Source organism: Chiloscyllium plagiosum, unplaced genomic scaffold, assembly GCF_037043375.1.
Source record: "Chiloscyllium plagiosum isolate Xiang-an unplaced genomic scaffold, Cpla_swu_hap1 HiC_scaffold_37, whole genome shotgun sequence".
Taxonomy (NCBI): Eukaryota; Metazoa; Chordata; class Chondrichthyes; order Orectolobiformes; family Hemiscylliidae; genus Chiloscyllium; species Chiloscyllium plagiosum.
Genome location: NW_028270175.1, coordinates 15,613,378 through 15,636,423, shown reverse-complemented (window position 1 = coordinate 15,636,423; position 23,046 = coordinate 15,613,378). Strand labels below are relative to the sequence as shown.

At 41.4% G+C, this 23,046-nt stretch overlaps 1 protein-coding gene across 6 annotated transcripts in view; it reads right to left on the bottom strand.

Moving 5' to 3' along the window:
* The window catches only part of prkcz (protein kinase C, zeta), a 431,548-nt gene that overhangs the window by 132,328 nt on the left and 276,174 nt on the right, over positions 1–23,046 (bottom strand). For all 6 annotated transcript variants that reach the window (XM_087980378.1, XM_087980379.1, XM_087980381.1 and 3 more), the window contains 2 exons: positions 10,934–11,031; positions 10,044–10,130 (listed from right to left, as the gene is read on the bottom strand). In XM_087980378.1, the coding sequence (XP_087836504.1) occupies positions 10,044–10,130; positions 10,934–11,031 (185 nt within the window). The remainder of the gene's footprint in view (positions 1–10,043; positions 10,131–10,933; positions 11,032–23,046) is intronic.

Here is a 23,046-nt window from a genome sequence, read left to right as displayed (position 1 = left end):
TTTGTACTCTAAGGATTCATTCAATCTCTCCTGTCTATACCTGGCATATGCTTCCTTCTTTTTCTTAACCAAAATCTCACTTTCTCTAGTCATCCAGCTTTCCCTACACCTACCAGCCTTTCCTTTTACCCTAACAGGAATATATTGTCTCTGGTTTCTCATTATCTCATTTTTGAAGGCTTCCCATTTTCCAGCCATTCCTTTACCTGCGAATATCTGCCCCCAATCAGCTTTTGAAAGTTCTTGCCTAATACCGTTCAAAATTGGCCTTCCTCCAATTGAGAACTTCAACTTTAAGATCTGGTCTATCCTTTTCCATCATTTTTTGAAAACTAATTGAATTATGGTCGCTGGCCCTAAAGTGCTCCCCCACTGCCACCTCAGTTATCTGCCCTGCCTTATTTCCCAAAAGCAGTTCAAGGTTTGGACCTTCTCTAGTAGGTACATCCACATACTGAATCAGAAAATGTTCTTGTACACACTTAAATTCCACCTCATCTAAACCCCTAACACTATGGCAGTCCCAGTCTATGTTTGGAAAGTTAAAATCCCCTACCGAAACCATTCGATTATTCTGGCAGATAGAGTCACAGAGATGTACAGCACGGAAACAAACCCTTTGGTCCAACTCATCCATGCCGACCAGATATTCCAAACTAATCTAGTCTCTCTTGCCATCACCAGGCTCATAGCCCTCCAAACTCTACCTATTCATATACCCATCCAGATGCCTTTTAAATGTTGCAATTTTACCAGCCTCCACTACATCCACTGGCAGCTCATTCCATACATGTACCACCCTCTGTGTGAAAAAGTTGCCCCTTAGGTCTCTTTTATATCTTTCCCCTCTCACCATAAATCTATACTGTCTAGTTCTGGACTCCCTCATCCCAGGGAAAAGACCATGTCTATTCATCTTATCCATGCTCATGATTTTATAAACCTCTACACCCTTCAGCCTCCGATGCTCCAGCAAAAACAGCCCTAGCCTATTCAACCTCTCATGGTAGCTCAAATCCTCCAACCCTGGCAACATCCTTGTAAATCTTTGCCGAACCCTTTCAAGTTTCACAACATCATTCCGATAGGAAGGAGACCAGAATTGCATGCAATATTCCAACAGTGGCTTGAACAATGTCTGGTACAGCCGCAACATGACCTCCCAACCCCTTTACTCAATACTCTAACCAATAAAGGAAAGCATACCAAACTTCTCTTTCATTATCCTATCTACCTGTGACTCCACTTTCAAGGAGCTATAAACCTGCACTCCAAGGCGAGATCTCCTGACAAATGTGTTTCCCAATTTCCTGCTGACTATTGGGGGTCTATAATACAATCCCAATAAGGTGATCATCCCTTTCTTATTTCTCAGTTCCACCCAAATAACTTCCCTAGATGCATTCCCAGGAATATCCTCCCTAAGTACAGCACTAATGCTATCCCTTATCAAAAACATCACTACGCCTCCTCCCGCCTCCCCCCCACCCCCTTTTCTATCATTCCTACACCATTTGTATTCTGGAACATTAAGCTACTAGTCCTGTCCATTCCTGAGCCACGTTTCAGTAATTGCTATGGTAGCCCAGTCCCATGTTCCACACCATGCCCTAAGTTCATCTGCCTTCCCAGTTTAGCCTCTTGCATTGAAGTAAATGCAGTTTAATTTATCAGTCCTATCTTGCTCTCTGCTTTGTTCTTGCTTGCCTTGATTGTTTGACTTGCTCCTTTTCCCAACTATACCAGTCTCAGACTGATTTCTTTGCTCACTAGTTCCTTGGTCCTTCCCCCTCACCTTACTAGCTTAAATCCTCCCGAGCAGTTGTAGCAAATTTCTCTGCCAGTATATTAGTCCCATTCAAATTTAGGTGCAATCCGGCCTTCTTGTACAGGTCACTTCTACCCAGAAGAGATTCCCAATGGTTCAAAAAAATGTGAACCAATCTCCCCTGCACCAGCTCCTCAGCCACACATTCAAATGGTCTATCTCCTATTCCGACCCTCAATAGCTCATAGCACCTGGAGTAATCCAGATATTACTACCCTCAAGGACCTCCTTTTTAAATTCCTGCCTAACTTTCTATATTGTACCTTCAGAATTTTGTCAGTTTCCCTTCCTATATCGTTAGTTCCCATGTGTACAATGACCTTCTGCTGGTCTCTCTCCCTTTTGAGAACATTCTGCACTCTTTCTGAGATATCCCTGATGGTGGCACCAGGGAGGCAACACACTATCCTGAGTTTTTGTTGCTAGCCGTAGAAATGTCTGTCTGTGCCTCTGACTAGCAGGTTCCCCCATCACAATTGATCGCTTAGAACCCCATGTACCCCTCAATACATGAGATGTATGTTGGGTTCCAAGTGGTCGATTGTGATGGGGGATCTGCTAGTCAGAGGCACAGCCAGATGTTGCTGCGGAGAGCAGTGCAAAATCAGAATGGTGTGTTGCCTCCCTGGTGCAGGAAGGATGTTATTAAACTGGAGAGGGTTTAAACCCGAGAATGCAACTTTAAAAAAAAGGGTTTTGTGATTTGCACATGAAAGAAGTGAAACTATCACTGTATTCTAACAGATGAAAGGCTTAACAGACAATCAATTCTTCAATGTATAATTTCAGTTACATCACACTGCAAATTTTTGCTATAAATTCTGTGTTACGATCGAGCCCTCCACAATCACCTGATGAAGGAGTATCGCTCCGAAAGCTAGTGTGCTTCCAATTAAACCTGTTGGACTATAACCTGGTGTTGTGTGATTTTTAACTTTGGAGAGGGTTCAGAAGAGATTTACCAGAATGTTGCTGGGAATGGAGGGCTTGAGTCATAAAGAAAGGCTAGATAGGCTGGGACCACTTTCACTGGAGCATACGTTGAGAAGTGACCTTATTACAGGTTTATAAAATACTGAGAGGAATAGATAAGGTGAATGGCAGATGTCTTTGCCCTCGGATAGGGGATTTCAAGAGTAGGGGCATATTTTTAAGGTGACAGAAGAAAGATTTAAAAAGATGAGAGACTTTTTTTATACATATAATGGTTTGTGAGTGAAATGAACTGCCAGAGGAAGTGGTGGATGTGGATATAGTTGTAACGTTTAAAACACAAGTACAGATAGTTCTTCTCTAACACGATGGTTGAGTTCTTGTGCAACCCTGCTTATAGAAAAATCACACTTTTGAAACAGTGCTTAAAGTGGTGGCAATGTAATTGCCTTACAGCCAACACGTTTTAAAAGTTTGTGCTTTAGCAACAGTGTCCCTAATTCGTCAATTGTGTTACAGCAAAAAAATTTGCGTTAACGTATCGTGTGTTGTAGCAGAACAACCTGTGCTTAAATAAGAAATGTTGAGAGGGATCTGGGCCATCCGCAGGAGGGTAGGTCTAGTTTAGTTTGGGATTATGGTCGGCAACGGACTGGTTCAACTTAAGGGTCTGTTTCCATACTGTATGACTTTATGACTCTCTATTATCATGAATGACTTGAACAAAGCTGTGATTGACAGTCACAACAACTTTAATATTGTATGACTCACTAGTTAATATAGTGACACAAACTGATTTCCAGAAGAATGATGTATTTAAGGACCATCTTAAAATGGGAAAACAGAAGTGAAGAGTCAGAGGGGTTTATGGAGGCATTTCCAAGGGTTTGGCAGCTGAAAGGGGATCTGAAAGGTGATAGTTACAATGTTTTCAATCAGGATCAACAAAAGACTGGAATCAGACGCTTGCACATGGCTTGAATGATTATAGAGCTGGAGATTACAGAGATAGGAAGGTCTGACACCATTAAGGAATTCCAAAACGAGTATGAGAATTTTAAAATTGGTATCTTGTTAAAAGGCAGCTAGAATGCACAGGACAAAGGCTAAAAACATTGAAAAATAAGACAAAATAAGAGGAGGCGGCCATTCAGCCCTTCAAACCGGCTCCAGCATTCATTATGAACATGGCTGATGATCCAACTTGATTACCCGCCCTCCCACCACCAACCCCAAAGTTCTTTGATTCCTTTAGTCCCAAGTGTTATATACAACTCCAGGAAATACAATGTTTGAGCCTTGAATGCTTTCTGCGGTAGTGAATTCCACAGGCTCACCACTCTCCGCATGAACAAATTTTTCATCTTGACCCTAATTGGTTTACTGCCTATCCTTAACTGTAAGCAGTGAATCCTGGTCCTGCACTACCCATCAGCGGGAACATTGTTCCTGCATCTACCCAGTCAAATCCTGTTAAAAGTTGATAGGTTTGTATGAGATTCCCCCTTCATTCTTACAAACTCTTATGAATATGGACTAAACCGATTGAATCTTTCCTTTACATCAGTCCTGCCATTCCAGCAATCAGTCTGGTAATCCCTTGTTGCAACCCCTCTCTGACAAGAATACCCTTCCTCAGATAAGGAGACCAGAACTGCACACAATATTCCAGGCGTGGTTTCACCAAGATCCTGTATAATCTCATCAAGACATCCCTGCTCCTGTACTCAAACACTTTTACTGCGAAGGCTAATGCATTTGCCTTCTTGACCAGCTGCTGAATGTGTGTGTTTACCTTCAGTGATTGGGACATGAGGAAACTCAGATTTTGTTGCATATTCCCCTTGCTCAAGGGCCACATAAAAATCCACTTTCCTGTTTTTGCTCCCAAAGCAGATAACCTCAAATTTATCCACATTATTCTGCATCTGCCATGCATGTATCCACTCACTGAGCCTGTCCAATTTACACTGAAGCATCTCTGTATCCTCCTTACAGATCACTCTCCCATCCAGCTTTATGTCATCTGCAAATTTGGAAATATTACATTTAGTTCCCTCATCTAAATCATTAATAGACTTTGCAATTAGATGGGGTTCTAGTACTGATCGTCGAGGTATCCACTAGTCATTGTCTGCCTTTTGTAAAATGTTTAGAACATAGAAACATACAGCGCAGTACAGGCCCTTTGGCCCTCGATGTTGCGCCGATCCAAGCCCACCTAACCTACACTAGCCCACTATCCTCCATATGCCTATCCAATGCCCGTTTAAATGCCCATAAAGAGGGAGAGTCCACCACTGCTACTGGCAGGACATTCCATGAACTCACGACTCGCTGAGTAAAGAATCTACCCCTAACATCTGTCCTATACCTACCACCCCTTAACTTAAAGCTATGCCCCCTCGTAATAGCTGACTCCATACATGGAAAAAGGTTCTCATCGTCAACCCTATCTAAACTTCTAATCATCTTGTACACCTCTAACAAGTCACCCCTAAACCTTCTTTTCTCCAATGAAAACAGCCCAAATGCCTGAGCCTTTCCTCATACGATCTTCCTACCATACCAGGCAACATCCTGGTAAACCTCCTCTGCACCCGTTCCAGTGCCTCCACATCCTTCCTATAGTATGGCGACCAAAACTGCACACAATACTCCAGATGCGGCCGCACCAGAGTCTTATACAACTGCAACATGACCTCAGGGCTCCGGAACTCAATTCCTCTACCAATAAAAGCCAGTACGCCATATGCCTTCATTACCGCACTATTTACCTGGGTGGCAACTTTCAGAAATCTGTGTACATGGATACCAAGATCCCTCTGCTCATCCACACTACCAAGTATCCGACCATTAGCCCAGTACCCCATCTTTTTGTTACTCTTACCAAAGTGAATCACCTCACACTTAGCTACATTGAACTCCATTTGCCACCTTTCTGCCCAGCTCTGCAACTTATCTATATCCCGCTGTAACCTGACACATCCTTCCTCACTGTCAACAACTCTACCGACTTTCGTATCATCCGCAAACTTGCTCACCCAACCTTCTAGCCCCTCCTCCAGGTCATTTATAAAAATGACAAACAGCAATGGTCCCAAAACAGATCCTTGCCGAACATCGCTAGTAACTGCACTCCAAGATGAACCTTTACCATCAACTACTACCCTCTGTCTTCTTCCAGCCAGCCAATTCCTAATCCAAACCTCCAACTCACCCTCAATGCCATACCTCCATATTTTTTGCAGTAGCCTACCATGAGGAACCTTATCAAACGCCTTACTAAAATCCATATACACCACATCTACCGCTTTACCCTCGTCTACCTCCTTAGTCACCTTCTCAAAGAATTCAATAAGGTTTGTGAGGCACGACCTGTCCTTCACAAAACGATGCTGACTATCCTTGATCACATTATTCCTATGGAGATGTTCATAAATCGTAAACCCTTACAATTCTCTCTAAGACTTTGCCCATAACAGAAGTGAGACTCACCGGCCTATAGTTACTAGGGTTATCCCTACTCCCCTTCTTGAACAAGGGAACCACATTTGCTATCCTCCAGTCTTCTGGCACTATTCCTGTATACAACGAGGACATAAAAATCAAGGCCAATGGCTCTGCAATCTCCTCCCTTGCTTCCCAGAGAATCCTAGGATAAATGCCATCAGGCCCAGGGGACTTATCTATTTTCACTCTTTCCAGAATTTCAAACACTACTTCCCTACATACCTCAAAGCCGTCCATTCTAATCAATTGTGACTCAATATTCACATCGGCAACAATGTCCTGTTCCTGAGTGAATACTGACGAAAAGTATTCATTCAGTGTCTCCCCAATCTCTTCAGCCTCCACACGCAACTTCCCACTACTATCCTTGACTGGACCTATTGCTACCCTAGTCATTCTTTTATTCCTGACATACCTATAGAAAGCCTTAGGGTTTTCCCTAATCCTACCAACTAAGGACTTTTCATGTCCCTCCTTTCTGCTCTTAGTTCTCTCTTCAGATCCTTCCTGGCTACCTTATAACTCTCAATCGCCCCAATTGAACCTTCACACCTCATCTTTACATAGGCCACCCTCTTCCATTTAACAAGGGATTCCAATTCCTTATTAAACCTCACACGACCCTTTCCTCCCTGCCTGACAGGTACATACTTATCAATGACACTCAATAGTTGCTCCTTGAACAAGCTCCACATATCAATTGTGCCCATGCCTTGAAGCCTACTTTTCCAAGCCACGCATCCTAAGTCGTGCCTCACCACATCATAATTTCCCTGCCCCCAGCTATAACTCTTGCCCTGCAGTGCACACTTATCCCTCTCCATCACTAGAGTAAAAGTCACCGAATTGTGGTCACTGTCCCCAAAGTGCTCACCTACCTCCAATTCTAACACCTGGCCTGGTTCATTACCCAGAACCAAATCCAGTATTGCCTCACCTCTTGTTGGCCTGTCTACATATTGTGTCAAGAAACTCTCCTGCACACATTGGACAAACACCGACCCATCTAACGAACTCGAGCTATAGCTTTCCCAGTCAATATCTGGAAAGTTAAAGTCCCCCATAACAACCACCCTATTACTTTCACTCTTCTCCTGAATCATCCTTTCTTCTACGTCTCTTGGACTATTAGGAGACCTGTAGAAAACTCCTAACAGGGTGACCTCACTTTTCCTATTCCTAACCTCAGCCTAAACTACCTCAGATGTCGAGTCTTCATCCATCGTCCTTTCCACCGCAGTAATACTATCTTTGACAAGCAATGCCACACCTCCCCCTCTTTTATCCCCACCTGACCCTACTAAAACATTTAAGCCCTGGAACCTGCAACAGCCAATCCTGTCCCTGTTCTACCCATGTCTCCGTAATAGTCACAACATCGAAATCCCAGGTACCAACCTACGCTGCAAGTTCACCTACCTTATTTCGTATACTTCTTGCATTGAAGTATACACACTTCAAGACACTTTCCTCTTTACAGGCACCCTTCTTTGAGATTGATGCCATGTTCCTAACCTCCCTACACTCCAGATCCTGCACCCTAAAGCTACAGTCTAGGTTCCCATGCCCCTGCAGAGTTAGTTTAAATCCCCCCCAAGAGCACTAGCAAACCTTCCCCCAAGGATACTGGTGCCCCTCAGGTTCAGGTGTAGACCATCCTGTTTATAGAGGTCCCACCTTTCGCAGAAAGAACCCCAGTTATCCAGATACCGGAATCCCTCCCTCCTGCACCATCCCTGTAGCCACGCATTTAACTGTTCTCTCTCCCTATTCCTCGACTCTCTATCACGTTGCACGGGTAACAAACCAGAGACAACAACTCTGTTTGTTCTAACTCTGAGCTTCCAGACTAGCTCCCTGAAAGCCTGCCTAACATCCTCAGCCCTCCTCCTACCTATGTCGTTGGTGCCAATGTGGACCACGACTTCGGGCTGCTCCCCCTCCCCCTTAAGGACCCGGAAAACACGATCAGAGACGTCACGTACCCTTGCACCTGGGAGGCAACATACTAAACTTTTTGTTTCCTGTCTGCCAATCAGATTTTCTCTCCATTTCGGTATATTATCCCAGTCCCATGTGCTTTAACTAATCTAATCTCTTACGTGGAATGTTGTCAAAAGCTTGCTGAAAATTCAGATAAACTACTTTCATTAGTTCCCCATCATCAACTCTACGAGTTACACCCTCAAAGAATTCCAGTAGATTTCTCAAGCATGGTGACCCTTTCGTAAATGCATGTTGACTGTCTGATCCTGCTGATGTTTTCCAAAGTGCTCTGCTATTAAATCTTTTACAATGGACTCAAGCATTTTCTACCCTACTGACACCAGGCTGACTGATCTATAAATTCCCAGTTTTCCCTCTGCCTCTCTATTTAAATAGAGAGGTTACATTAGTCACTCTGCAATCTGTAGAAACTGTTTCAGAGTTTACAGAATCTTGGAAGAATACCACAAATGAATCCATCGCTTTCCGGGCCACTTTAAATACTCTGGGACATAGTTTATCAAGCTGAGAATTTCTCAGCCTGCAATCACATCAATTTCTCCAACCTACTAACCCTGCTAACACTGATTTCCTTCAGTTTCTCCTTCTCATTAAACCATGATAGATGGTTCTTGGTTTAAGTTAGGACAAAGGTAGCTTTTGAATTAAATGCCTTGGTTTATGTAGAGTCAGGTGTCTTGTCTGCCATCTGGAGATTCAGAGACAAACTCACACTGTCTCCTTTTGGGAAGCTACACTGAATCACACATCAATCAAACAGTGATAAGGCCTGCAGCATGCTTCCCCTAGAATCAAGCTCCTGGGGCAGAAGTCCCATTTAACATGAGGTGTTGCTCAGAGGCTGGCAGCCATTGCACTCAATAGCACTACTGAGGAGGTTTGGCTGCTGTCAGAAGAACACCCCCAGAGTCCAAAGATTTCAAATTGGAAGCAAGGGTGGGGGTCAATCTCATTGGTCACAATCTCTCATCAGGCAGAGCACCTTTCTAATGTGCAGACCCTTGATCAGACATGGAATGCCTCTGATCAAAAGAAACCCTCTCCATCACCCTTTGAGTGACGTAACTCACAAATGGGAAGTGGTGATAAAGCACTAATGTTACTACCCTAATAGTCCAGAAGCCCAGGTTAAAGTTCTACAAACATGGGTTCTAATCCTACCATGGCAGATGGTTAAATTTGAATCCAATAAAAATCTGGAATATAAATCTCGCCAATGCACTATATAACTACTGTCAGCTGTTGTTAAAACCCATTCAGTTGACTTTAGGGAAAGAAAGCTGCCACCTGGTCTGGCCTACATGTGATTGTGGACCTACAACAATGTGGTTGACTCTTAACTGCCTACCAATTAAGGATGGACAAAACATACTGGCCAAGCCACATCCTGTGAACAAACATGAATAGTTATTTGGCATGCCACATTGTGACAGGCCTCCCCATTGTGACAGGCCTCCCCCCGTAGCTTGATTAATTCTAGCGGCAGCGGGATGAGGCCTTTCAGAGGTCAATGATTGGCTATAAAAAAGCTTCAAACTCACTACCAGCAACGCCAGAAAATTCTGCCCAGCATCCTTTCTATAGATAACTAAAAGATGCCAACCTCCTCGTTCTGCCTATACGCATTCCAAAAGCAATTCACTCTGGCAGCACTCACTATCTTTGCTCTCATTCACCTGAGTATTGTTGATCTAGTAAATTTGTACTATAATGTTTTCATTAATTATTTGACCACATGAGAGGACGCAAAAGATTTTGGTACCTGGCATGTTCTTCAGGAAGCTTTCTTTGCCGTTGCATATGAAACATAAGGTCACCTCCATTGACATATTCTATAACCAGAAACAACCTGAAACATGTCACAGAAAATAAGATTCACTAAATAATCAATCCCAGCACCAATGCTCATTTGTCTGATATACATTGCATGATTGTCTTTGTAGAAATACAAAAGACAACTTTTAACAATTCATTCATAGGTGCTATTGAAAATTACCAATTGTCCTTGAGGTGGTGGTGGATGGCTATCTTTTTGCACGACTGCAGTCCAACTCTAAACACGCACAAGAATTCATTAGGACAACATGAATGAATGCCAGTGACAACAGCAATGGCCATTAGTGCATGTGGTCCTCATGTGCTTGCTGCTTGGCAACTGCATCCATGGTTTCCAAACACAACAGCTGTCTCATTTGGATTAAGCCAAAGCTTCACAAAAAATGGCAAGGATATGTCACTTCCTGCTCTCCTTCCAAATTATTAGCCTTTCTCTCCATTTTATTTTCCTTGCTGTCATGCTGCTATCCTTCAGTGAGTAGATTGCGCAGTTTGAGTTGCAGCAGACCAGATCCTTTCAAGTGTCAAAGCACTATGGTTTCTTGTCACATTAGAGTGCAACAGCAATGTATTTTAAATTTGATGAAATTCAACTGATTAAGGCAAATAAATTAGCATAGTGGATGTCAAGAGGGCTTTAAACTGCAAGCCCCTGAATTTAAAATAGGGCTAAAATCTCATCTCATACAAGCTCTATCCAGGGTTCTTAGCTAATAGTTTGATCTTTTCAGATTAATTAGTTACAAGCAGAATAGCCGGATGAAACAAAGCGGAAAAAAGAAAATACCTCGAGTTTTATTTACAACCGTTTCTTACCTGCTTTCTGTTTGGAAACATGAGTGAAGACCAACCAGAAATGGATTACTGGAGGCCTGCTCAAACACATGCTTTTCTGTCTGCACCCAATCGATATCCTGTAAAAGGAAAAACAATTACATAATATAAGGCACAGGTCACAAACCATAAGGTATAAATCTAAAACAAATATTAATTGGATTGGAAGTGAGCTTTTCATGAAAATCCTCCATCACACTCTCTCCCATTTAAATTCTACATTAATTCTGGCTGAAAGCAGAAGATCCCACCTCATGTGTAAGGGTTCTTATTGCAAAGTGACTGTGTCACTATCACTGGACATAAAGGCACAAGTACAAGTGCCATCTGCGTATCATAACAGATTTGAACAGACTGATTAAAATACTCACTCCAATGCTCCCGTTCCTTTGTGTGGGAGCTTTGTGCCAAGCATAGCTATTTTTATTTTGTTTTTTTTTGCTTTTCTTTTTTTTTGGTGTTGCTTTGCACAGTGTTAGGGTTTGTTTTGTATTATAGGGTAGGTTAATAGTTAGTAGACAGTAGTTGTACTGTAATTTGTGTTTTTTTTTCTTTTATTATACTGCTATTTGTTATTGGTTGTATTTTTCAATAATTTTATATGTTTGTAAAGTTAAAAAAATTTGCTAATAAATATATTTACAAAAAAAAACTCACTCACTAGCCTCTCCTTTTTCTTAAACAATATATAAACCATGGCGATGAAAATCTCAATATAGGGTTGCCCCAGTGAATATTTTTCCTAAGTAGAAGGTTTAATGCACAATGTAATTATTATATAAAACAGAAACAGGGCATTCAGTACAACAAATCCATGCTGACATGTGGGCTCTGTTTAAACCTTCTTCCATATCTGATTCGAACAGAATAATCCTCTGTCCTCTTCTCCTTTGTGTGCTCATCTGTTTAATACAACAATGTCCATAGGGTTAAGTGGAGCTGAGTCCACAACAGCATCAGCCATGGTCTTACTGAATGGCCGAGCAGGCTGGATGGCCAGATGGTCTACTCCTGCTCCTATTTCTTATGTTCTTGTATGTTGAATTAGGATGCTAAAGGCTCTTAGACATTTACGAGGGCTTCATTTAACCTACTTCTTTATTTATAAAAAAAAGCTGATGTTTATTTATTTGAAGAACCCAACACCAAATGGCCCAATCACAAGAACTTTGTTCTTTTGTTTTAAAGTCAACATGCTTGAACTCGTTCTGACACACCCCGGCAGGTAGGACTTGAATTAGGGCCTTCTGATTCAAAGATGGGGACATTACATTGCACCACAAGTCCCCAAGAACTCAGCTCTTTTTTTTTTTAAAAAAAAGTCCAGCAGCAATTTAACAATTTTCAAATTAACCAAAGAAACAACGCTATCCATCAGGGCAAAGAAATGAGGTTTCTTAAAAAAACATCTGTTCAAATGTATTATGATACACATCTGAGGTAGGTGGGACTGCTCCTGGTTCAGAGTTAGGGACATAACGCCACAAGCTCCTCAATGAACTCAGTTTTTTTTTTCATTTTTGAAACTCACCATCAATTTGACTAGGTTACACAAAGAATTCAGCTCTTTACTTTTGAAGACCCATCACCAAATCACCCACTCTAACCAGTTAGAAAAATAAATCACAAGCATTGGCCATCAGAGGCTGGGGAACAATAACAAGAAAGAAAGAAGAGTAAGAACTTTTCAAAATAAGCCAAGAGCAAATCATCCAGTTAAATTGTACTAAAAGAACGAATTCAAGAACTCAGCTTTTTATTTTAATTATAGAGACAAAAAAAACTGCAAATGCTGGAATCCAAAGTAGAGAGGCAGAAGGCCTAAAGAACACAACAAGCCAGGCAGCATCATGAGTTAGAAAAGTTGACGTCTTGGGTGTAACCTTTCTTCAGGACTGGGGGTGGGGGTAAGGGGAACTGTAGATAAAGTGGGTGGTGGGGGCAGGGTGGTAAAGTGGGGAGCGGTGAAGACAAGTAGAGGGTACAGCCTGGTTGGTCAATGGGAGAAATGAATCTGGATGGTGGCAGGGAGAAAGGGGGCTGGGAAAAGAGTTGGAGATGGGAAGGGAGGTATTTGAAATTGGAGAACTCAAATGTTGAGTTCTCTCGGCTGTAGACTGCTCAGGTGGAAGAGGAGGTGTTGTTCATCCAATTTGCGCTTTATTTCATTATGGCAATGGAGGAGGCTAAGGATGTTCATGTAGGAAAGGGGATGGGAAGGGGAACTAAAATGGATGGTGACTGGGAGGTCTGGTTGGCCACTGCCTGCCCAGCTAAGATGCTTGGTGAACCATTCCCTAAGTTTATATGTTTGATCTCCCAATGTTGAGGAGATCACATTGGGAGCACCTGATGCAGTAAACTGGAAGAGAGGCAGGTAAACCTCTGGCTCACCCAGAAGGACTGTTTCGGGCCCTGGATGGAGGGGAGGGGATGTGTATCGGCAGGTCTTGCATCTTTTCCAGTTGTAGAGTAAGGTACCTTGGGGGCCAGTGGGGAGAGTGGCACAAAGCAAGTACTGTTGAAGGGAATGGTCCTTGCGGAAGGCAAAGAAGGGTGGGGAAGGGAAGATGTTCTTGGTGGCTGGGTCAAGTTGGAGTTGGCTGAAGTGTTTAAGGATGATGCATTGGCTGCAGAGACTGGTGGGATGGTAGGTGAGGACAAGGGGAACTATGTCTTTATTGCATTTGGAGGAGGGAGGTTTAGAGTAGTGGAACAGGGAGTGGAGGTGGTGTGGTAGAGGGCTGTCTGGAATTGTTCAAAATAGGTGGATGCCTGGAATGCTTGGGACTGGAATGTCTCCTCATCTGAGCAGTTGTGGCAGAGGTGGAGGAATGGATACTGGTTGGGAGGAAGTGTAGTCCAGGTAGTTATGGGAGTCTGTGTGTTTGTAGTAAACATCCTTTTGGAGACTGTCGCCGGAGATGGAAATGGAGTGGCCAAGAAAGGTGAGGGTGATGTCCGAGATGGAGCAAGTGAACTTGAGGGTAGGATGGAATTTGTGGGTGATATCAATGAATTGCTCCAGTTCAGCCTGAGTGCAGGATGCTGCACCGATGCAGTCATCAATCTAACGGCGAAAGAGTTGGGGTACAGTGGCTATGTGGTGTTTCTTCAGTATTGCTGTAAAAAGATTTTCTAGCTGTGGTGACACATGTTGGTAGGTTTCCGTATCTGCAAAGAGCGTGTTTGCTTTTTCAACGTAGTGTTCTGTTCAGGATGACTGTATTACAGCGTCATTGAAGAAACTCCACAAGACAGGTGAAGTTAACAAGATATGCCTTCAAAAAAATGTCACGGTAGAACAAAAAGCCAATGGACAGCTGCAGACCAATGTCTACAGGAAAGTGACACACACAGGTCAGATATTCAATTAGAGGAGCAAATCATCTCAACAACCACAAACAGAGCTGCATCAGGACATTATTTAAATGAGCCACAACACACCACAACACCCAGGAACTACAAGATGCCGAAGAACACCTATACAACGTATTCAAGAACAACGGGTACTCGGATAAGCACAGTCTGCCCATTCTTACACAATAATCCTAAATAAGAAGACTCATCATGCCCAGAGACTCTAGCCACAGTACTGTACATTAAAACCATCTCAGAGAGGACGACTAGAATATTCCAGCCCCTTGACATCATGGTAGCCCACAAACCAACCAACACACAAACAACTCTTGATGAATCTAAAAGACCTTGTACCAACATACAAAATATCAACAAACAAACATTACATCAGACAGACAGGAATCTAGCCACGCCACCAGGACACACAAGCACCAACTCACCACCAAAAGACACAACCAACTATCACTACTATCCTTACACACAGACAATGAGGGCACAAGTCGACTGGGACAAAACATCCATCCTGGGACAGGCTAAACAAAGACACGTATGGGAATTCCTAGAGGTCTGCATTCAAACCAGAACTCCAAACACATCCATTTGGACCCCATTTACCAAACACTCAGAAAGAGAACCTGAAGTGATATCACCCACCACACAAATAGAAAGTGGGACAGGACACCAGTGCTTCCATGGAGACTCACTGATGATGTTACCTAGCATGGTGATGAAACGTCTGAGAATAAACCTTCCAGCTCAGAGAACAAACTTACACCCTGAGCCCTTTTATCTTTTGTTCAGAAATATTGTCACACATCTCTGGATCTTTTTTTTTTAGGAACTATAACCATGATCAAATCACTTGTGTTACTAATTGAAAGAACATGAGCACTACCCAAAGGGACAGTGGAACAATAACAATAATAAGGGAGGCCATGAAATTAAAACAGATTGGATGGGGAAATATTCCAAGGCGCCGCACCGAGGAGCGTAGGGAAAGATTTTAAATTAACATGGAATTGGAGGGGGAAGATAACCCAGTTTTTAAAAATCAACCTGATCACATATGTTAGAACACACTTCTTGAATAGGTGGGACTTAAACCCAGACCTTTTGGCCCAGAGGTAGTGACACCACCATTATGTCACAGGAACCCCCAGGACAGTTCTCATAGATATGTTTAATCAGCCTGTTCAAACATATCATGCCACATATCATACATGGACCGAGAGTGATAAAAGGATATGGTGGGGAAAAACAGCATTGAATTCACTGATCATAATTAATAACAAAGGAGGCTCAAAGGGCTGAATGGCTTACTCTTATTTTGTGTTTCTACTTCTGAAGCAGATGGGACTTGAACCTAAGTCTCCAAGCTCAGAGGTGCAATCACTCACACTGAACCACAGAAGACCTCAGAACCTAGCTCTTGATACTTTCGAAGCAAACTGTTCAGAGGTATAATTACACGTTTCTGGAACAGATTTCCTTTTACTAAAACCACCAAGTCTTACCAACCTGAAGAATAATTATCAAGCATTGGCTGCCATGAACATACAACAATAACAAAAACAGAGTGGTGGGGCATAAAGGGAGGAGTTTAAATTAAAATAGAGTTGGAAGTAACACACTCCAACCCCAACAGTCAGAACTCAGCTTTTTTTTTGGTATTTTCTAATCAACCTATTCAGAAATGTTATTACATGCCTCTGGAACAAATGGGATTTGAACGTGGGCCTCCTAGTTCATAGGTAAGGATACTACCCACTGTACCACAAGAACCCTTAATTAGGGCTCAGCTCTTTTTTTTGCTATATCCAAATATGCTCTCACAACAACTGAATTCAGATCTCCTTTTATACATTTGGAAGAGTTATCACACAATGAATTATGTTTTTCCACCAAATCACCTGTGGTGCCAGAGAACTTAGCATATTTTTATAGTTTATAATCAATCTATTCTGAGAAGTAATTTTCAGACAGGTCGAGACACTTGCGCGACACCATAACAACCCCAGTTAGAACTCAGCTTTTTTTTTTTCTATACCCGGATGTGTTCTCACAACAACTGAATGTCTTTCCCCATCACAAAATCACCTGTGACAATTTTCATCTATTAACCAGCACCATTAAATCGCCAGTGTTTTCCAACAGATTAAATTACGTGCAAAGCAGACTACCAAAGGTAAGGGAGAGGGCTAAATCAAAGTGGTGGTATGATGTACATGAACTCAGCTCTTGAACATAATTTCCAATGGGCATCATATGCTCTCACTTGACTCTGGACTGTTCTGCTTCAGGCCACTGGGACTCTTGGGGCACAGTGGTATACCCTTACCTCTAGGCCCAAGTACTATACTTAAATCCTTTTTGAAATCATATAATGTTTTGGCAGTGATTACTTTCCATGGCAGTCAATTCTGCAGGCTTCACAATTTTTCTGGATGAAGATACTACTCATCTTAGTTCTAATTTGTTTACCCCATATTCTACCTACCCAGACCCTGGTTCTGACTTCCCCCGTCACTGGTAACATCCTTTCTGCATCCACCGTTTCGTCAGGTTAGAATTTTATCGGTTCCGATGCAATCAGCTTCGTCTTCCTAATTCTTCTGAACTCCAACAAATACAATCCTGACCACTTAAACTTCTCTTCATCCATCAGTCCTGCCATTTCAGGAATCCGACTGGCACACCTTTGCACACTCCCTTTATAGCAACAGCATCAAATAGGGAGCCCAAAACTACACACAATATTCCATTTGTAGTCTCATGAAGACCCTATATAATTGCAGCAAGACATCCCTGCTTCTGAACTGAAATCCTCTTGCTATGAAGGCAAACATACTATTACCTTCTTGACTGTCTGCTGCAGTTGCATGTTTACCTTCAGTGACAGGGGTAGGAGGAAACCCAAGTCTTGTTGCACATTTCCCCCTCTCAAATTGTAAGCATATAATAATCCACTTTCTTGTTTCTGCTCCCAAAGCAGATAACTTCACATTTATCTACATTATTCTGCATCTGCCATGCATTACCTCATTCACTTAGCTTGTCCAAACCACACTAAAGCATCTGTGTATCCTCCTCACAGATCACCCTCCCATCCAATTTTATGTCATCACCAAATCTGGAGATATTACATTTAGATTAGATTAGATTAGATTAGATTACTTACAGTGTGGAAACAGGCCCTTCGGCCCAACAAGTCCACACCGACCCACCGAAGCGCATCCACCCAGACCCATTCCCCTGCATTTACCCCTGCACCTAACACTACGGGCAATTTAGCGTAGCTAATTCACCTGACCTGCACATTTTTGGACTGTGGGAGGAAACCGGAGCACCCGGAGGAAATCCACGCAGACACGGGGAGAATGTGCAAACTCCACACAGTCAGTCGCCTGAATTGGGAATTGAACCCGGGTCTCTGGCGCTGTGAGGCCAGAGACCCTTATCTAAATCATTAATATATACATATAATGTGATTAGGTGGGGTTCTAGCACTGATCCCTGAGATACCCACCAGTCACTGCCTGCCATTTGGAAAAAGACATTCCTACTCTATTTCCTGCTGGCTAACTAGTTTTTCTAACCATTTTAATACACAAGCCCCAATGCCATGTGCTTCAGCTTGACACAAAAATCTTCATGTTGGATGTTGTCAAGTGCTTTCTTAAAGTTCAAATAAACCACATCCTTCGCCTACCTCCCCCACCCCACCACTCCCCACCCCCCATGATTTTGCTTTTGTAAATCCATTTTGAATCTGTCTGATTCTGCCACTGTGTTTTTAATCGATTGAATATTTTATAATGGACTCTAGCATTTCCCCCCCCCCACTGCCGACATCAAGCTGACTGGTCTATAATTCCCTGTTTTCTCTCTGCCTCTTACTGAATAAAAGTGACCCAGCTTATTCATCATTTCCTGAAAGCAAAAATACAAGAATGTACCTAACATCCTTGTAAATAATTTTGCATCTCTCTAGTATCTCTACATGCTTTTTATAATGAGGCAACCACAACCATACACAGGCTTTTGTGGAATCTATCTTAATTACATATGTTGCACCACCCTTGAATATCCTCTCTAATTTCTTCCAATAAATAAAGGAGGTTAGTGAATCAAAACTGTCTTTTGAAATTTATACTGGTCTTAATTATTACTTATTTTTTATAAAGTAATTTCTTTATTCTCCTTTGGTGAGGATTTCCATAATTTTTCTTACTGCCTATGTTAACCTAATCATTCATATAGAAAAGCAGAAAGTGGAGAAACTCAGCAGGTCAGGCAGCATATGTAGAAAAACAGAGTTAACATTGAATCCAATATAATTCTTCAGCAACTGATCATTCAACAACGTCAACAATTTCATCTTCCTTCTTAAATTGAGGTATAGAGTTAGCTCTCTGGCATTTTACTTTTGTCCCCAATGTATTATTAAATCTATTCCATACAGTCTTTTAATTTGCTCATACCAGGAGCTTAATCATCTTTATGTTGGTTAGCTTACTGGCTATTTCTCTTTTTTTTTCAAAAATAGTTACATTATTTACAGTCTGATCTTAAAATGTCAGGTTCACATGATCTATCTCCTCACAAATACTACAAGTAAATAAATATTTGCTGTCACTTTGTGATTTTGACCCTGTAAATCCCATTGTGGCCCTCTTTGCATCCTGACTTCCTCTTATTATTTACTTTTTAATTTATGTCTATATGAAATTTCAAAACAGATGAGGTCTAGGATAATAAATTAAAAATCCTGTTCTTTCACTGTTCCTGTTATAGAGTTTTTAAACTTGTTACTGAAGAAACTGGGTAGAGTTGACTTTTATCCTGGTTAGCAGCAAGGTTGAAGCTAGTTGGGATATTCGGAACTTTAATTAAATCCTAAGACTTGCCACCTCTATGGGAATAGAGAGGTTTGATTTTGAACTGGGATTTGCCCAGTGGGATGCGACATCCCACACTTCTATATTGTTATGTCATTCTTTATAAACGAACTTCAACTCTGGAGTTCTAAACTTTCTCTAATTATGAATTAAAAATCTAAAATAGGTCCTTTCTATATCCCGCAGGATAAAGAACAAACAAAAATTTGGAGACAATTTTATTTTTGTGTTGGGACATTTTAAGAGTGCGAAAGGTTCAACAGAAATGCATGTGCTTTCTTAAATTGAATTGCAGTTATGAAACCCTTCATTACATTTCATTGATGCTTACTGTCATTACACAGGTAGAATAAAATTTATAACAATGAATTAAATATTAACGTCAATCTGTAACTGGAACATCCACACAAGACAAAACCCTAAAAGTTTCAAGTCAACATGATTCTACAATACAGTAACTGTCAGAGTCATATGGCAAGGAAACAGATCCTTGGGTCTAACCAGTCCATGTCAACCATAATCCCCAACTAAACTAGTCCCATCTGCTTGTGCTTGGCCCACATCCCCTAAATATTTCTTATTCACATACTTATCTAATTATCTTGTAAACATGTAACTGTACCTGCATCCACAACTTCCCATGGAACCACACTGTATATCAAAAAAAAATGCCCATGTCTTTTTTAAATCTTTCTCCTCTCACCTTAAAAATATGGCCCCTAGTCTTAAAATCCCCCACCCTTTGGGTAGGACACTTGCCATTCACCTTATTTATACCATTCATTGTTTTATAAGGTCACCCCCTCGACCTTCTATGTTCCAGTGAAAAACGTTCCAGCCTATCAAGCTTCTCCTTATAACTCAAAACCTTCATTCCTACCAACATCCTGGTATATCTCTTCTGAATCTAGTATGCCCCAGGAGTGTGTGGGAAGTTAGGGAAAAATATTGCAGGGCCCCTTTCAGAAATATTTGTATCATCTATAAAAACAATGGAGGTGCCAAACAACTGGAGAGTGGCTAATGTTGTGCCTTTGTTTAAGAAAGAATATAAGGCGAAGCCTGGGGACTACAAACCTGAGAGTCTGATTTCAGTGGTAGGTAAGTTATTGGAAGTGATCCTGAAAAAATAGGATTTATATACATTTGGAGAGGCAAGGAATGACTAGCGACAATCAGCATTATTTTGTGCAAGGGAAATAGCGCCTCCCAAACTTGAGTTTTTTTTAAAAAGTAACCAAGAAGATTGACGAGGGCAGAGTGGCAGATATTGTTTCTTTGGACTTTACTAAAGCCTTTGACAGGGTTATGTACGGTAGACGAATTAGCAAAGTTAGATCACATAGGATTCAGGGTGAGCTTGCCAAATGGACACAAAATTGGCTTCACGGCAGGAGACCAATGGTGGAAAGCTGTTTTTTAGACTGGAGGCCAGTGATGAATTGTGTTCCAAAGGGATCAGTGCTGGTTCCAATTTTGTTTGTCATTTACATAAATAATTTAAATGAGAATGTAAAAAGCATGGTGAAATAACTGCACAGCGGCCGGTATCCTCTCACCAACTCACCCTTTATTTACACGTGCACAGTACGCTGGTTGTGGCTAGCAACTCAATCAGTCCCTCAAGTGAGGAGATGTGGATTCCCCTATGTCTGTCTGTCAGCCAGGGCCCTGATTGGCCCAGGCTAACAAATCCCAATCAAGGATCTCAGTCAATAAGATCACCTGGTTCCAATCACAACATATGATTAGTAAGTTTGTGGATGACACCAAGATAGGGAGTATAGTAGACATTGAAGAAGGATATCTAAGATTACAAAGAGATCGTGATCAATTGGGTCAATGAGTTGAAGAGTGGCAGATGGAGTTTAATTTGGATAAATCCAGGTATTGCATGTTGGTAAAACTAACAAAAACAAGACTTCTACTATTAAAAGTAGGGCCTTGGGCAGTGTCGTAGAACAGAAAGACCTAGGAGTTCAGGGACATAATTCTTTGAAGTTTGTGTCACATATAGACAGAGTGGTTAAGGAGAGGTAGAGTATGCTTGTCTTCATTATGTACACCTTTGAATATAGGAGTTGGGGCATTATGCTTAGGTTATTGGTGATGCCTCTTCTCGAGTACTCTGTACAGTTCTGCTGCCCTGTCATAGGAAGGATATTATTAAGCTGCAGAGTGTTCAGAAGACATTTACCAGGATGTTGCCAGAAATAGAGGGTTTGAGTTATAAGAAGAGACTGAATAGGCTAGGATGTTTTTCACTGGTAGGAGGTTGAGACATGACCATAGAGAGATTTAGAAAACTAAAGAAGAATATAGATAAGGTGAATGGCAGGTGTCTTTTCCCTAGAGTGGGGGGTTTAAATGGCTGGGGACATTTTTTAAGGTGAGAAGAGAAAGATAAAAAAAAAAGACATGGGGCAATTCCACTTCCCCTCCCCTCCCCAGAGAGTGATTTGTATGTGGAATTAACTTCCAGAGGAAGTAGTGGATATGAGTAATTACAACATTTAAAAGACATGTAAATAATTTTCAACATGAATAAGAAATGTATAGAGGAATATGGGCCAAGGACAGGTAGTGGGACTAGTTTAGAATTATGGTTGACATGGACTGGTTGGACTGAAGAATCTGTTTCCATGCTGTACGACTCTATGACTCTGACTATAGTGAAGCATATTTACCCTGATATTCATATGTACTTCACTTGCATTTAATGCTCTTCTTCTGCACTTCCACAATCAAAAAGCATTACTTTAAATCTGAAGATATGAACTTGTTGTACATGTAAAATAATTAATCAGAATCACTGGCTGACATCTCTCTAGCAACCCTCTTTATTGGTTCGCTTCTTTCTTGTTAAGCATTTGCACGCAAAATGATTCAACTTCTTGGAATCACAGCACTACTCTCCACACATTGGAAATTCTTAGCTTTCTTTTATTTAAAGTCCCCCACAATCTTTCTCACAGCATTGATTTTTCTGCAAATATTTCTTTCATTGTTCTAATTTCTTCTCACTTGTCCTGAATTGTATCTCAGCATAATGCAAAACCTCCTCTATTCTCCCATTAATATGCTCTAGTTGATTGAATACTTGCTCTTACAGCAAGGTATCATATACTTAAGATATTTCTATCTCTAATGAGATCATCTTTCAGTTGTTCAAACCCTCAAGACAGAGCCTAGATCCATTAGTGCAGTCATATACTAATCGATAATCTCATTCCCCTCTAGAGATCTGACACTGAACATATACTGCTCATAATTAACGCTAACATGGGTTCAAAAGTTTTCAGAAGTTTTCAGAATCTGTCATGTGGTGTTACTACTTTTCAGTGAGAGATAAGTTGCAATACAGCATGTGCAACTCTTTCTCCAGTACTGATAAAATTAATTTGCTTTTTATTTAGTTCTGTTCAATTATTTAATTTTAATGTTTGTCAGGCTGTAAAAAAAATCTTGTTCTGACTTGTATAACTTTATATTTGCACAAGAGCAAAGAGAGGAAAACACAGCTATTTTGAAGAAGAAAAAAACCTGACAGACCTGGGAAGTGGAATTATAAAGAAACAAATCAATCCTACAAATTTGTCTTCACTAAAATTTACACTAAAATTTGGAGAGCTGCTCAACAAACTCAAATAAAATCCTGACAGTGTCATTTGCCCTAAACAAATTATTACAGCCATTGGCTCAGACTCTTGCATGGCACAGCAGCATATAACCAGAAGGGAGGGTAGCAATCCTAAACATTGCCTTTGTAACTAAGGCTCATTGTATCATGTCAAATACGGGCAATGAAAACCTACCACTCTCCCTCAGCTATTAACC